At 43.0% G+C, this 17,292-nt stretch overlaps 1 protein-coding gene across 4 annotated transcripts in view; it reads left to right on the forward strand.

Annotated features, from left to right (window-relative positions):
* The window catches only part of LOC124131705, a 109,870-nt gene that overhangs the window by 81,691 nt on the left and 10,887 nt on the right, over positions 1-17,292 (forward strand). For all 4 annotated transcript variants that reach the window (XM_046495162.2, XM_046495159.2, XM_046495161.2 and 1 more), the window contains exons 14-33: positions 344-583; positions 1,500-1,658; positions 2,310-2,558; positions 4,278-4,391; positions 4,783-5,019; positions 6,224-6,364; positions 6,965-7,201; positions 7,831-7,935; positions 8,805-8,918; positions 9,522-9,629; positions 10,838-10,945; positions 11,459-11,569; positions 12,147-12,270; positions 13,026-13,127; positions 13,748-13,797; positions 13,936-14,101; positions 14,423-14,694; positions 15,290-15,432; positions 15,931-16,087; positions 17,031-17,135. In XM_046495162.2, the coding sequence (XP_046351118.2) occupies positions 344-583; positions 1,500-1,658; positions 2,310-2,558; positions 4,278-4,391; positions 4,783-5,019; positions 6,224-6,364; positions 6,965-7,201; positions 7,831-7,935; positions 8,805-8,918; positions 9,522-9,629; positions 10,838-10,945; positions 11,459-11,569; positions 12,147-12,270; positions 13,026-13,127; positions 13,748-13,797; positions 13,936-14,101; positions 14,423-14,694; positions 15,290-15,432; positions 15,931-16,087; positions 17,031-17,135 (3,042 nt within the window). The remainder of the gene's footprint in view (positions 1-343; positions 584-1,499; positions 1,659-2,309; positions 2,559-4,277; positions 4,392-4,782; positions 5,020-6,223; positions 6,365-6,964; positions 7,202-7,830; positions 7,936-8,804; positions 8,919-9,521; positions 9,630-10,837; positions 10,946-11,458; positions 11,570-12,146; positions 12,271-13,025; positions 13,128-13,747; positions 13,798-13,935; positions 14,102-14,422; positions 14,695-15,289; positions 15,433-15,930; positions 16,088-17,030; positions 17,136-17,292) is intronic.

The raw sequence follows: 17,292 nt of genomic DNA on the forward strand, positions 1-17,292 counted from the left end.
TACATTGAGATATAATGCTGTCCTGACCACGTTTTTAACACTTACAACGAGACTGATAAGAAGCTCACTTGTAAACAAAATTATAACGATAATATTGATTATTATTAATTATTATTATTATTATTATTATTTATTTTTATTTATTTATTTTTTCTAAAATTATTTATTTTTTATTTACACAGAAACAGACTCTTTTTCTTTATCATTACTTTGAGAATTATTTTATTCTCTGCTACTATCGATATTATTAAGTCATGTTGAGCTGAGCAGCCTGGTGTTGATTACAGGTGTATTGTGTATACACCTGTACACAGTTGGAATATAACCATCATTTTGGTTCCAGATAAATGCATTGAGTTTGAAGAAGAGCTGTGTAACAAGATCGGATTTAACATGACGTTGATGCCCAACGTTTTCGGACTGCCGACAATAGAAGATGCAAAGCAGTATTTCGCCCAGTTTCCGAAGGGCATAGTGCAAGCAGAGTGCTCTCCCTTGACTGAATTTTATGTCTGTGGTTTAATATTTCCCAAGTGTGGAGATGAGGGGCAAATTCTGCAGCCATGTAGAAACGTTTGCCAAGGTAATACAAATACGTTGTGAATCATTGATAAATCAATTTATTGAAGAGAGTAGTCTTTTGCCAATTACTCATAATGGATAGGTCAGCTGGAGTTTTGTTAGAACTTATGTGAGTGAGTGAGTGTGTTTTTACGCCAACAATATCACCGAGGGACACACCAGAAGTCGACTTAAGACATTGTACCGATGTTGGGAATCGAACCCGGGTCTTCGGCGTGACGAGCGAACGCTTTAACACCAGTCTACCCCACCGCCCCTCAAGCATAGGTGTTGTCAACACTCGTAAAATGTATGTTACGGTTGATGTACATTTAAGCCTGGATGTCCTTGCTTACAATAGAAGCTGTATCGAAGCACCGGTAGATCGAGACCACCGATATTAAACCATTAGCCCCGTTATGGAATCTCTTGGGGGTCATGAAGTTGCATTGTCTTAAATGTTATACACTACACAAAATAAGTTAAGGACCACCCGCATCTGTCATAGTTACTCTGACATGACACACATGCAATATAAATAATTGGTTGGTCCTTAACTTCTTTCGAGTAGTATGCACACATCAACCAAGGATCATTTTTGTCTATAGATTAAAGCTGACTTTGAAAGAAAAAGGTTTGAAAGAGAGAATCCATGTTGGTGTATTTTAAACCTTCAACCAGTAGTTATGGTTAATTAGTCGGGAGAGAGGGGCGGTCGGGTAGCCTAGTGGTTAAAGCGTTCGCTCGTCACGCTGAAGACCCGGGTTCGATTCCCGACATGGGTACAATGTGTGAAGCCCATTTCTGGTGTCCCCCGTCGTGATGATGCTGGAATATTGCTAAAAGCGGCGTAAAACCATACTCACTCACTAGTAGGGAGTGAAAAAATTGCTGTCTCATTAATTGTAAATTATTTCCATGTCATTTCTTTCTGTTAGCGATACGGCGAGACTGTTCCACCGCAAAGTCCATGTTCGACTGTGAAGGGAATATGTTCAGTGACACCGACTGCCTACATCCCCCACCTGAACTGCTTACAACAACAACATCAACAACAACGACGTCGACAACCACAACAACAACGACAACTCCTCCTGGTAACCACTCGATGTACAAATGTTTTGATAATGATACTGTGTAGATTAGGTCTCGAGCGGAATAGCGTGAGGCAAACTACATTCTTCATTCCTGTTGTCTCGAAGCCTGTTGTCTCGAATTCGACACTCGAAACTAGCTCAACTGTTTGAACATCAGGTTGAAATGCTATATTTTTGTATATTGAAAAGTGAGTACTGTTCAATATTCTACCAATGTCACGGCGGGGGACACCGGAAATGGGCTTCACACATTGTACCCATAAAGGGAATCGAACCCCGGGCCATCGTCGTGACAAGCGAACGCTTTAAACACAGGGCTACGCCACTGCCCGTTCCCATATTGTGTTTTGTTATTAATGTTAGGGCATTGAAACGTAGCGTGGCCCGTCGGAAGTTTATTTTCAAAATAGTTTATTTGTGTTTGGAAGCGGGCAGGAACACTGCTCAGTTACCACGTTATGCAAAAGAGAAACCCGTTATAATATGTCATGTCTGACTTCAAAACTGGATTTTTTACCGTACAAAATCAAAAGTAATTGATCGCCTTGAAACAAACGTTCAAGTGGCTTATTTCAGATGACCATGTGATGAATATAAAACACAACCTAAACTTGTCATGACCTGTGTACATTTGGGTTATCGATATTTCAGCGGTCTGTACAAGCATGGCACCATTCACCAAATGTGCAGATGTCGGGTATAACACGACCAAATTCCCAAATCTGTTTGGAGATACAATCATGGCGACCGCAATAAACAACTTTGACGGTTTTGCGGGAAAAAGTCTTCAGAATAACTGTTCCTCCATCGGACTTGACTTCTTCTGTGCCTTGCTGTTCCCCAGGTGCGAGGAAACGCCTGGCTTCAAGGGGATGCAACCCTGCAAGGATTTCTGTGACGGTAGTTACCATATCATTTTACATCATAATACTACCGTATATGCTCCAATTGTGCTCCTTTTTCAAAATATTTTTTGTGGTAGACAAGGGTGGTTATTCGTTGCAGGAATGTATCACATTTGTCAAGCGACGACTACGGTTTGGTGTTAAAAATATATTTTCAGCATCTGGGCCCACTTGCACAAAGCGATCTTAGCGCTACGACTATTGTAAGCCTATGTTAAAGTATGGGAGTTACGATCATCTTAGCGCTAAGATCGCTTTGTACAAGTGGGCCCAGGTGTATTCAGGATTCGAACCCAAGCCAACAGGATGACAGACAGTCTAAGGCGCCACAATGCAGTTTGCAGAGTTGCCTACCTTAGCCGTGCCAGGGAACGCTCGTGGGTTCGAATCCCAGATCCCCAAAATTAAGACCCGTAGTGTGTGAGTTCTATACACTTTCCACACTAAAGTCTCCGTAGTCTGGTTGATAGAGCATGTGCCCGGAGAACGAAAGATCGGAGGATCGATCCCCAGCCGAGTCATACCAAAAGACGTTAAAAGATATATATCATAAAACAAGGACTGGCCGGCTGGGGGTCAGTATACTGTGTCTGAGTAAGGTGTCTACGCATAGACACGTTAGTCCAGCCAAAATATAACTCAGAAATTCCAGCCTAGTTCGGCACGGGTGCGTGCGTGTCAGTTAACTCCCTTGCCTCGGAAGATGCCTGCGGCGTGACGAGCGAACGCTTTAACCACACTACTAGTTGTTACCCTGTCTGGCGCTCGGCATTAAGAGGCTAAAACAAGGACTGGTCGGCTCGGTGTCAGTATACTGTGTCTGAGTGGGGTATTCATGTTAAACTACGACATGGTATCTCAGTGAGCTAGCACTATAAAACCAGCAGTAGTCAAGACTAGCACATTACACTATACGTCGCTATATCAGTGCAATAATCTTAAACCCCATTTCACCTCACCACACCTCTTACAACGTCAAATGCACCACTGATGGTTTTCACTCCATGTAGCTAACACCACATAATGTAACTGTTCATAGCGGCCTTAAGTCAAACACTTTAAAGTCGGCGTTTAACCCAACTGATACACGGATATACTCTTCCATTAAAGTCACCGTTATCAGTATTGTCTCTGAATACCTTGCGCCATCGTATTTTTTGGTATGGCAAAAGAAAACTTAATATCATTCACACCAAGTTACGCTATTCCACGAGTCCACTCAATTCATTTATATAAAATTGACGCAAAAACTGACCCGAATTGCACCTGCAGCACTTTTCTATATATCATATAGAAAACTCTTTCCATTATTTGTTTGAATGTCCATTATATACTAGTCGAAGAGAACAATTAATATCAACATTAAGGCGCATACTTAGAAGAAACAAGTGAACCAATCAACGTGAAACTTTTGTCAGAGGGAAGTGTAAACGTATCAACAAGTCATAATACATATGTATTTAAGGCAGTGGAATCTTACATCAATCAGACCAAACGCTTTGTCTAATTCAACTTTTTTTTCTTCTACTCGTATATGCGTTTCTTTCTATTCCCATCATTCCTTATTGTACTTGTCATCTCTAGTGTATATGTAATTAGTATATGTAAATACCACGGAGAGGGTGTCCTAAGTTGGATAACTTGTTCCTAATGCTTTTCCATTTGTGAATAAAATATGTTTAAACTAACACCTCTGTTTCATTCATTCTTCCAGCTGTGGTCGGGAGCTGTGCGAGTTACATGCCCTTTCCATTTGATTGTAACTACCTCCCCTCCGACCCGAGCAAGTGTATCGCAGCGCCCTACACCCCTCCCACCCGGGGGCCACGTGAGTAATCTGTCTCATACTTCTAACCCCTTCAGGTTTCTTGTAGGATTCTCCTGTGGACTACCGTGAAACCCGCGATGATCCGGGGTAGAATATTTCATAAGCACCCCATGCTTGTCGTAAGAGGCGACTAACGGGATCGGGTGGTCAGATTCGCCTACTTGGTTGATGCATGTCATCGTAACTATACAAATTGCGGGGATCGATGCTCATGATGCCAATCACTGGATTGTCTGGTCCAGATTATTAACTGATCAAGCTTATTAAGAATGGGGTGTGTGTGTGTGGGCGGGGAGGGGGGGGGGGGGGGGGGGGGATATGCCACTGAAGAGTGTTTGATCCTAACGTTTTCCATGTTGGATTCTAACATATTAACCGTTATGTGTTACAGCACAGTGTGTGAACCAGACGTTCGGCTACTGCAGAGAGGAAGGGTTCACCAACACCCGCCTCCCTAACTGGTTCGCAGAGTCGGCCGCGGGGTCAGAGATCGCTTTCAACCAGTACGGCAAGTCCACGATCCAGTCCGGCTGTTCCTACCTGTCCAAGTTCTTCTACTGCGGGATAATGTTCCCCCAGTGTGAGGAAGACGGGAACGTCACCTTACCCTGCAGGAGCGTGTGTGAGGGTAAGCTGTATGGGGGTGTGGGTGGGGGTACGCTGTGTGGGGTTTGGGGTAAGCTGTGTGGGGTGTGGGTACGCTGTATGGGGGTGTTGGTTGGGGGTACGCTGTATGGGGTAGTGGGCTGGGGGTACGCTGTATGGGGGTGGGGGTACGCTGTGTGGATCACCATCTCACCTGTATCTTATACGTCACCGTCTCACCTGTGTCTTATGGATCACCATCTTACCTGTATCTAATATGTCACCATCTCACCTGTGTCTTATGGATCACCATCTTACCTGTATCTAATACGTCACCGTCTCACCTGTGTCTTATGGATCACCATCTTACCTGTATCTAATACGTCACCGTCTCACCTGTGTCTTATGGATCACCATCTTACCTGTATCTTATGCGTCACCGTCTCACCTGTGTCTTATGGATCACCATCTCACCTGTATCTTATGCGTCACCGTCTCACCTGTGTCTTATGGATCACCATCTCACCTGTATCTTATGCATCACCGTCTCACCTGTGTCTTATGGATCACCATCTCACCTGTATCTAATACGTCACCGTCTCACCTGTGTCTTATGGATCACCATCTTACCTGTATCTAATACGTCACCGTCTAAACCTGTGTCTTATGGATAAACATCTCACCTGTACCTAATACGTCACCATATCACCTGTGTCTTATCGATAAACATCTCACCTGTACCTAATACGTCACCGTCTCACCTGTGTCTTATACGTCACCATATCACCTGTGTCTTATGGATCACGATCTTACCTGTACCTTATGCGTCACCGTCTCACCTGTGTCTTATGCGTCACCGTCTCACCTGTGTCTTATGGATCACCATCTTACCTGTATCTAATACGTCACCGTCTCACCTGTGTCTTATGGATCACCATCTTACCTGTATCTAAAACGTCACCGTCTCACCTGTGTCTTATGGATCACCATCTTACCTGTATCTAATACGTCACCGTCTCACCTGTGTCTTATGCTCGACGAACCCTATACAGTGGCGGATCAAGGAATGGGGTGGGGGTTGGTCGGGGTGGTTTTGGTACACTGGGTTCTGGTCCTTAAGTTCGAACCCCCTCCCCTTTGCAATATACGCACACAAACCATGGTGTCACCTCTCATTGTCATTAAATGTTTTGAGAATGATTATGTTTTTCCACAATGATTATGAACCCATTAATCACTTTTTTCAGAAATGACAGCTAGCTGTGGTTCAGTATGGAGTTTCCCCATGGACTGCCGGGTGTTTCCCGATGACACAGAGAAGTGTCTCCTGCCCAAGGCCCCGCCCACGACGACCACAGCAATAGCCCCCTCCACCACACAAGCCCAGGGTAGGTACCCGACATACATGTATGTTTTAACAACAATGGAGCTGGCCAGTCATTTACTGTCATGTCAATTTAATCATGCACATTTATTTGGTTGGTTATTTTCATCCTTACCCCCACAACTTATGGGAGCGGAAGGGAATTTAATGGGGACAGGGGTTGATCGACGTACGCTTAATGCATACCACGGGTGTATGGCGGGACAGTGTCAAGGGAGAGACAATCTGATATTTTGGGGGTAGCCGGCTGGAGTATTTTTAACCAAAATAGTGAGTCATCGAGTTTTACCCAACTCAAAAAGGTTCTTTGCTCGACATGGTACATGGCCATCCCAAAGCTATGTTGTAAAAAAGTGTATAGTTCCTCATTTCACAGTACTGTGTTGATAAGGACAATGGATTCTATCTCAGATCTGCAGGAAACGATTTTTTTTGCAGGGGGTTGATAAGGCCGGGACTGTACGACTCAAAACTCTCAGTAAGCGATGCTTTTATGTTGGCGGTTGATAAGGGCAATGAAAGTCCAAGTTAAATCCTTCAGAAAGCTAGGGTTTTGTTAAAAGAAATACAGAGTATGTCTGTAATGAGTTGCCCCTATCCACAGCTGGGTGTCGTCGGATGACAGTGGACCTGTGCAAGGTGTTCGGCTACAACGTGACCTACCTCCCCGACGGCTGGGCCTACACCACTCTGACGGAAGCCTTCAAGGCGTACGAGACCTTCGGGGAACGCGGCGTGGCCCTCGGATGTTCAGAGAACGCCATGTTTTACTTCTGCTCGGTGTTGTTCCCACCGTGCGTCAACGGCAAGCCACAGTGGCCATGTAGGGACGTATGTGAAGGTAAGGCAGCGGGTCTGCGGGTGTAACAAATATAGATTCAAACTCTGACGTTGACAAATGACGCCATCATCCTTGCAACCCGTACACGTGTTTCCCAATGATCTAATTCCCTCAATTGCGCCCCTTTGGCGTGCAAGGATCTGATGATTCGAACACCGGATTTGCCCTGATTACGATCCTTGTTTCGTTTGCACATTGATGCAAGATCTTGCTGGTTGCACCAACGCGATATACAGTCGTCGTCTCCTGGAGCTTCCCTACCTCATTGACACGCTAAATGATAAAGTGATGCTAAATGGTAAAGTGATGCTAAATGATAAAGTGATGCTAAATGAGTGAGTGAGTGAGTGAGTGAGTTTGGTTTTACGCCGCTTTTAGCAATATTCCAGCAATATCACGGCGGGGGACACCAGAAATGGGCTTCACACATTGTACCCATGTCGGGAATCGAACCCGGGTCTTCGGCGTGACGAGCGAACGCTTTAACCACTAGGCTACCCGACCGCCCCTGATGCTAAATGATAAAGTGATAAAACCGGCATAATATGTTGAGGTGTTAAACCAAACCCACTCGCTGCAATGTCATACCGTTTGAATTTCATGTGTGTATATCTAAGTCTTTATTACAGACGTCAACAACAACTGTCTGTGGACAAAGGACCTGTTCAGGCAAGACTGTGCCATCCTGTCTGATCCTGATGAAGCCACCTGTCTTCGACCTCAGCCCAAAACACGTAAGTAATGCATCGTCTATGTGACCATAAGAAATACTCGTGGTATTGAATGTGTGGGGCTGATGACACCATGATATTGGCTGAATGTTGATGAGAAAGTGAAGCATACCTTGTGTCTTAAACTGAGACCGACCTTACGTCACTGATAATGCTGAGTACATAGTAAAACAACATGCAGGCTCTCATAGTCATAATCATAAGTAGCAACAGCAGCATCATAATCTATAATACCATAAAGGCCTCAAAGCGCCAGACGTCACACCACAGAGGGTAATGTTCGAAGCGCAAAATGTATCTCTATGCAAGTGAATGCAAAACATGTTCACCTTGTCTGGAAGACATTGTCACGGGAAAGCAAGCTGAGCAAGCTGAGCAGACGAGCAGACCACGCACTAAGGGACGTAACTCTAATTTCTTACGAACCGGGCTGATATCGATCGTCCATTCAAAATGCATTTACTGACCATATCATCCTTGAAGGGGGTGCCGTACAGATCCCCATACAAATATATCAAATACAGCCCATGCAAGTCTATAATGTTTGGCAAGTCTAGATTACTGCACTATCATCTGAAAATGAAGAGAGTCTCTGGGCTCCTTTATCATATTTTATTAAGATAGTTTAACAACTGTTTTTTTCTGTAAGATATGTTCATTTCAGAGACTAGATGGTAGTCTAGGGTCTGGTTTTTAACCTCCCGTAATATGACCGTCTTCATGTTGGCTTTATCCACATGCAAAATGCATCATATTATTGATAGGTATATGTTAATAACCGTATATTGTCTACTGTTTCACTACCCATGTCCATGCATCGCTTTGTGGTCATGTATATATACTCCCTGAATATTTTTTTCTCTACTTCACAGCGTGTGCGGCGAACGAATTTTCATGTTTTGGCACCAATAAGTGTGTACCGAAGAGCTCCGTCTGCAACAGATATAACGACTGCGGTGATTGGTCGGATGAGAGGAACTGTCCGGGTAGGTCTAGCGTCTCGGTCTGCGATGCTTCCTTCTCCATGTTGATTCCTACACAATAAAACTTATTTTCACTATAACTGACTCTGTGGGTTTATCCCGAAGTTAATTCATGTTCTCAACAAATCCTGTAAATTATGGCAAATCGTAGTTCGTGTTCCTAGAACTAACGGTAGTTCGCTGAGATTACATCTCTAACTACGTTCAGTTACCGTTATCTCGATATGACAATGTCGGTAAAATGTAACCAGCCCTATCTGAAAAAGTATGAAAAGAAATATCTTGAAGGCGAATGAACACCAACGTATGAATCCGGATCAATCTGGTTATTACGGCCCAGTTAAAAAAAGTACATGATTTTGAATTTTTGTTTAGCATCATTTTCAGATACAAAAGTAATTTCTGGGTAAGATACACTTATCCCCAGTTCGAGTGTAAAACTATGAGGATCATATACCGCCGTGCTGAGTTGGCTTAAATTGAACAATTGTTAAGGGGGTTTGAGTTAAAGGGAGGTCGAGTTAACGAGGGCGAGTTAAAGGGAGGTCGAGTTACAGGTGGGTTAGAGTTAAAGGAGTTAATGTATGTTTTATCCTTGCCTTGCAGCGTGTAATGAGTTCCAGCACAGGTGCGAGATGGGGTTCTGCATCAAGTCCTACCAGAGGTGTAACGGCGTGGTGGACTGCCCCGACCGTAGTGACGAGATCAACTGCAGTGAGTGAACAAACCACCACTAGAGATGTAACAGGGCACTGGGCATCTCCAGGTCGCGGCAGCACACGTGAACACAGGGCATCTGTCTTGTTAAAAGCGTATTCCACTCATCCAAAACATTCAAAACATTTAATGATTCAAATCCCGTGTACATTCCGTCATAAAACATTTAATCATTCATTTTCAAAGGATGTACGGACGGTGTAGTAGTCTAATTTTGTTAAAGCGTTGGGCCCGTTCCACAATGTTTACTAAGCGCTACGGTCGTAGTAAGTCTATGTTAAAGTATGGTAGTTACGATGATCTTAGCGCTAAGATCACTTTGTGGAACAGGGCCTGGGTCGTCACGCTTCGATCCCCACATCGATACACTGCCTGAAGCCTATTCCTGGTGTGCCCTGTCTTGATATGTCTAGAATATTGCACAACGCGGCGTAAAACTATACTCACTCAGCTAATGCATGTGACATGTCCTTCTCAGATACATGTGCTGCCATAACAGGGTACATCGTCAGTCCAAATCGAAGACATGTTCAGTAGATTAGTACGTTCGGATAGTGGTGTAAATATATCTGTGTTGACGTGCTTCATAACTTTTATCATACCTCCATGTCAGAATGATGAGATCTGATTGGTCCACGTGAACTTGATAAAATGATGTATATCCCGCCTTGGAGGGAAATGAATTTCTCAGCGTGAGAATAAATCCCTTATACCCCGCCACGAGCAAGTCAGGCTGCACGTGGGTTTCTGAGAGGCAGAATAAATCCCTTATGCCCCGCTTCAAAGCAAAAACCCACACGATGTTTCCGAGTCAGTGAAATGCACATGAGTTACCCTCAGCTCAATCGAACAGCTGTTTTCTATCAATTTTGAATTTGTTTTAATTCTTTTACAATGTCAGATTAAAAATATGTCGGTAAGATAAATTCATTGTAGCAGGATCACTCTGGGTACATGGGGTTTTAAGCGTCCTTCGTTAGGCTTTATACCGCTCGCCCCCAGTGCGCCGGCTCGTATAAAACCTAACGCGGGACACATAAAACCCCATGTACCCCGAGTGATCCTGCTACAACTTTTAATATAGATCGAATCTTTTAGTCTTTGGTTATTCTAATATATTCGGATAGATTCCTGAGAAATGATAAGCTTGAAATGAGTGACACGTGCCGTCAAGTCGAACTAAAGTCTAGAGTTGTCCTTGGCAGACTGTAGTTACGGGCAGTACTCCTGCGCTGATGGGACCTGCATAATGTCGGAGTGGGTCTGCGATGGAGAGAACGACTGCAGCAACGGGAAGGATGAAGCAGACTGTGGTATGTGAACTTCAGCAATTTCATCCTACATTTATCTTGCTCGTAGAGGAACTTGATTGAATTAGGAACACGCCAACAGAGCCAGAACAGTCCCGACTTCCATGGATTTAACATTAACGTGTCATGAACAACGTGTAATAAAGGCTCTTTTGGGTCCACGGAACCACTAAAATTTTGAAACGAGAAACCAGTAAAAACTTCCGATGAGCTGTAGTCGCAAGCTAGGGATTTCTCTTGACGTTTAATATAAGTCTCTTTTTCGCATATTTGAGCCACATTTACCAACTTCATCATGTCAAAAGTTAAGAACTTGAAAACGGAGGGCAAGCTGACAGTCATATAAACATGTACTATAACTTTCAAGTTTCCAATCTTCCTGACATCTCGTGAAAAAAGATATTTAAGGCGGCTATGCTGGCAGTAGAACATGCGGATTGGTTGTTGGCAGTTTGAGTTGATTTAATGTACATAAAGTGATATGCACTAATCTACCATACCATACTCTGTTTGCAGGTGCGTGCAAAAGGTCGGAGTTTGCTTGCCGGAGTGGCGAGTGTCTGCCTATAGACCAGCACTGTGACGGCACTCCCCAGTGCGCAGACCTCTCAGACGAGCGCCAGTGTAGTAAGTGAGACAATTGTTCACATGGTTATCATGCTCGGGTTAAACCAGCGGCACTTGGGTCTGTTTGTGAGGGGAGAAAGTGTTGGAGCAAACTAGATGTATCTCGCGAGATGTACAATGAAACTCCCTGCCTCTCCGGCATTTCCCATGGGATCTTAAATATAAATGAACAATGCTACGAGCGTCGGTTCTAGCAAAATGGTACAGCCTAAGACCGGCTTCATAAGGACCCGTGTCTATAACTGTTTAATGTTCAAAGTGGTGTCGGGCAGTCGGGTAGCCTAGTGGTTAAAGCGTTCACTCGTCACGCCGAAGACCCGGGTTCGATTCCGACATGGGTAAAATGTGTGAAGCCCATTTCCGCCTTGATCTTGGTAAAAGCGGTGTAAAACCATACTCACTCACGCACTCAAAGTGTTGTCAAATCTTACTCCTTTCACTAAGATCTGACTGGGATTTATACATTATACATTTGTCATGGACTTATGGGCAGATCCAGAGTCAATACACACGCATTGTCTCAATCTACATCCTCCTGTATTGATGTATTGATGTATTGATGTATTTCGTGTTTCAGTCTTTGCTCCTGAGGAGAAGCGGCCGTTCAGCCTGCGGTTCGAGCAGGAAGGACTGATCCCTGTGTGTGCCTCCACGTTTAACTCCACCATGGCGGACCTGGCGTGTAAGAAGCTTGGACACAAGTGAGTAAATTGTTACAGTGTAATGTTCGGTCAAAGCTTTGAGGGAGGGTAAACCAGTCGTCCAAGACGCCGCAAATCCTTGCTGTGCAAAGTTTGCGTTCCAGGGCCCTGTTTCACAAAGCGATCTTAGTGCTGCGATTGTCGTAAGTCAGTGTTAAAGAATGGGAGTTATGATCGACTTAGCGTTAAGATCACTTTGTGGAACGGGGCCCTGAGACCTATGATCAGGGTTCGAGTCCTGCTTAACCCTTATTATGTTTCTTGGCTTGCCAGCACCATGCCCGATTCGTGGGTTTCACCAAAGCGATAAACGTCTAAGAAAGGTTTTCCTCCTCAATCTGACACGCATGAAAGAATATTCAAAGTGACGAATATCCAGTTGTTTCCTACTCAGCTTACTTAGTGGAGCAAGAGGGTGGCCTAATTGTTAAGGGGTATATGACGATTATTAACTGAAGCGTAAAACCTTACTCACTTGCTGTAATAAATACCAATTATTGTTTGTTTGTGTGTTGTTTAACGCCGCACTCAGCAATATACCAGCTATATGACGGGTAAATAATCGAGTCTGGACCATACCATCCAGTGATCGACATCATGAGCATCATTTCAAAGCCATTGGGATCGATGACATGCATCAACCACCCGATCCCGTTAGTCGCCTCTTACGACAGGCATAGTTGCCTTTAAATAAGATTGTTAGACATGGCACAGCCTGCAGTGTAAACCATAACAGCTATATCTATTTGTTGCAGAGGTCATGAAGAATGGCGGACGGTTCGACATACGGTTTTTGCCTATGCAGTCATTGACGGCGTGGGGCCAGAGACGACCGTCATCGGGCGCGCTACAATAAGGTACAACACTGAATAGCGAGTTTTTGTCATACTTTGTTAGTCATTTTGTTCTTATCTGAACATCTTCCTATTGAGTCCATATGCTGAATGCAGTTTGAATCTAGTCTGATTCGAAGACGGGTTGGGAATAGGAGGTGGAGCTTGGTAACCAAGTGATTATAGAGTTGGTTTGTCACGACAAAATTGAGGTTCGATGCCCCTCGCTAATATTCTGATATTTGTTAAGCCCGTTATTAGTGTCCCGTCGTAAATGGAATGTAAACCCTCACTCACTCACTCACTCACTCACTCACTCACTCTTGCAGAATAGATACGGAGCATAATGATATCGTACATAGGTACCTTATCAATTATATATCAAATTTGTCATCCATCTATGACCGCCTCTGTGGTCTTGTGGTAGAGCGGATGGTCCGGGTACGATTCCCACGAGATGGAGTCTCAGGGGGCTAGCACTATAAAATCGGCATCAATCTGGACTAGTACAAGCAGACGCACGCACGCACACACACATACGTGTACATGCACATCGCTATATAAGTGCAATTAACTTGGACGCGATGTTTGACCCCATTTCACCTGACCTCGCCTCATCCATGTATGTTTGTTTCTTTTCACAGAAGCAGCTGTCCTGGTTACTCGGCAGTAGTTTTGAAATGTCACCCTAAAGGTAAACACTCACAACATAACTCTCTGTACGAATACGGGGCTATACATCTTATCATAATTATAATGTGATAAAAATTGTTATTCTTGAAAAAATCGATTACTGAAATAGAGTATTACACGTGTGTGACTGTTTGCACAGAGTGTGGACACCCAAAACCCCACCGCGTCTCCTACATCGTCAACGGCAATAACGCCATCGACGGAGAGTGGCCTTGGCAGGCTTCGATACAGAAGAAGGGGAAACACTTTTGCGGGGGCGCCCTCGTCAGCCGCAACTTCATCGTTACGGCCGCACACTGTGTTGAGTAAGTACCGCGGGATATATATTTTAGACGTCTCTTTGTTTGTGTTTTTTGTGACTTTCATTTGAGAAAGTTTATTATGGAATTAACGTTAAAGAAAAATTGTTTAATTTTGCTCCCTTTCTTTTTTCGGAACATTGACCTTTAAAACGACCACTGCCTCATTCCACAGAGCGATCTTTGCGCTAAAACGATCGTAGCTCCCAATACTTTAACATATCGTAGCGCCAAGATCACGTTGTGGAAGCGTGCCAGGTTACTGGGGAGACCAGTTGTAACCCGAAATATCCAATCTTACTTACCAATGATGTATATGTATTCCAGAGCGTACACAAGTGACCACAAAAACATCGAGGTGGTCCTTGGAGCGTCCAACGTCAGTGCAAAGGAACCGCAGCAACAACGTTACAACGTTAAGAGCCTGACCATTCACAACCACATCTACCACCAAAAGAACGACATCGCCCTTGTCGAGATCGACGGCACCGTCAACTACACCGACTACATCCGCCCCATCTGTCTTCCCGACAAGGATGATGTGTTCACAAAGACCACCCAGTGTTATGCAGCAGGCTGGGGAATGACCAGGGCAGACGGTGAGTACCAGGCGCCGTTTTATTATTTATTCCTGATTTTATTATATCAATACTTCATTAATTGATATCAGAAAATGAATTATTGACATCACAAATTCGAATTAATGATATCAAAATAATTATTGATGTCATGAAATAATTATTGATATCACAAATTCGAATTTAAGATACCATAAATTGAATTTCTTACATCTAAAAATGTATTTTATGATATCTAAAAATGTATTTTATGATGTCACTAATCGAAGTTTTGTTATATAAAAGTCTGAAGTATTTTATTATATCATAAATTCGTTTAAGTGATATCTAAACATGCATCGGATTTTTTTACTCTCAAAATTTAGTTTGTGATATCAATGAATACATTTATTGATATCTCAAAATCGATTATTTGATATCAATAAATTGATTATTGATATCATAAAGTAGGGAATAAACAGTAAAACAGTGCCTCATGCACATGCTCCTGTGTACAATGCGCACGTCACACATCTCTCTCTCTCTCTCTCTTTGTTTTTTTTCACGATATCTAGGTGTCCCAGCCTGATAGTTAGACATAGTTACAGTATAAGTACATCCTTACATCACGTTGCAGGTCCAGCGTCCCAGTGGCTGAAGGACGCCAAGATGCGACTGTGGAACACGGCCAAGTGTAACGGGTCCTACGCCTGGAATGGCGCCATCAGCGAGACTCACCTGTGTGCTGGCTACTACTCCGGGCTCATCTCTATCTGTGTGGTCAGTCATTGCTCAATACGTGCTGCACTTAATGGGATGAACAGAAAATGTTTTCCATTTTTTAGTATATTGAACTTTTTCCTAAACCATATGCGTTTGCAGTCAATAAATAAACAATCTTAATCTTGACATTATTTTCGTTCGGAAAATTATTTTCGTTGATATACGTTCAGTACTGAAATCAGTTCCTAGACTGGGGGCGGGAACAAAAGACCTGGTATTTGTTAACTTTGGAGTCGGCGGATAACAGTACTAGTGTTATAAAAAACACGCCTTACCTTGTACACATGTCATATGTCATCTATTTTCCTGAACAACAAACTCATTTATTAAAAAATATGATAAAAGACGTTTTATATTTGCAATTAAAATAAACAAACAAAAAAAGGTTTGGCGACAGAGATACGATTTTCCTTGGATGACTGAGGATAATAGTACTGTACTAAACATACAAATCTGCTCGTCCTGTCCACTTGTAAGACACTGATTTGTTTACAGGGTGACAGTGGCGGCCCTTTGATGTGCCAGACGAATGACAACAACTGGAAGTTGGTGGGCGTGGCCAGCTACGTGGCCAAAGGCTGCAACGTGCCCGCTCGCCCCTCCGTCTTCAGCGACGTCAACGTCTTCAAGGAGTGGATTGAAGACAAAATAGGTAGACCACTTTTTCTCATATCTAGGGTATTATTGCATCTTATCAAACCCGCGTTCATCGTGTATTTGGCATTATTGCTATATGATTGACTAGTCGCCGTCTTGTAAAAAACCATACAAGTCTCTTCGCGGATTTGTACCCCGTTGTTTGCGTTTATACTTCCATAAACGCAAAAAATATTCAAGTCAATTCTTTAATATCCTGAGAAAAAAATACACATTGAAATATACATGTGTGTTATCTCATAACAGGACTTAAAGAAACCAATATTTAGTTTTTAACAACTTTGTTGACATGAAGAGATACTGACAACATGTTTTAATGGTTTCGTGAGGGGTCATTGAGATCAGTCTGGTTGCTTTTATTACAGCACATTGAGGCCATATCCCCTTTGTACATAATAATGGGGTCACGGTCACAGTAACAATTTTTAGGCTCGTTTTTGTTAACTAGAGTATAAGAATTTAGAGAGAATGACAATAAAACAAACATTTGTAGAAGATCGAGAGCATTAAATTTATGGATATTCGGATGTATATGATATGAAGATGGAATATAAATATGTAGTAAATGATCGTATGCAAGACACGCAAGCAGATCATGAAACCCATCTTCCACAAGTTTAGAAGAGAAAATTTTACAGGATCTGTCATTTCGGGCAGTTTTATTTCTTCTGCCAATTTCAATTTCAAGTCAGTGCGAACTGCATCTAAATCGAGATAAGCATGTGTGAAGTTTACAAACATGTATACAAGTAAAATACTGTTCACAGTTAAAAGTTGTCTTAAACTGGGAATAGAACGACTTTGTTGCAAATCACGTACCCATATCTCTTGGAAATTATCTTTTAAGCGTTGTGGATACGTGGATTCTTTCATACTTTCATAATTGTCTCTATATAATGTATTAGACTGAAAAATGTATTGTTTTGGTGATGTTTTAGAGTGCAAGTTCCGCTGCAGGAATGGCAAGTGTATATTTGACCGGGAGAAGCTGTGTGATCGGAAAAACGACTGTGGCGACAACTCGGATGAGATCGAACTCTGCAGTATGTTCTGTTTTATTGTTCTGTTTGTCTAGCTCGATTCTGATCATATTGATTTTATGCTAATACACACTGACACATACCTTGACACCGTCTCTGAATACAGTGACCTTGACAGCTGAAACTTTACATGATGGATCACAGTATTGTAACCGAACTG

The sequence above is a fragment of the Haliotis rufescens genome, unplaced genomic scaffold (genome assembly GCF_023055435.1).
Source record: "Haliotis rufescens isolate VD_foot unplaced genomic scaffold, xgHalRufe1.0.p SCAF_1, whole genome shotgun sequence".
NCBI lineage: Eukaryota > Metazoa > Mollusca > Gastropoda > Lepetellida > Haliotidae > Haliotis > Haliotis rufescens.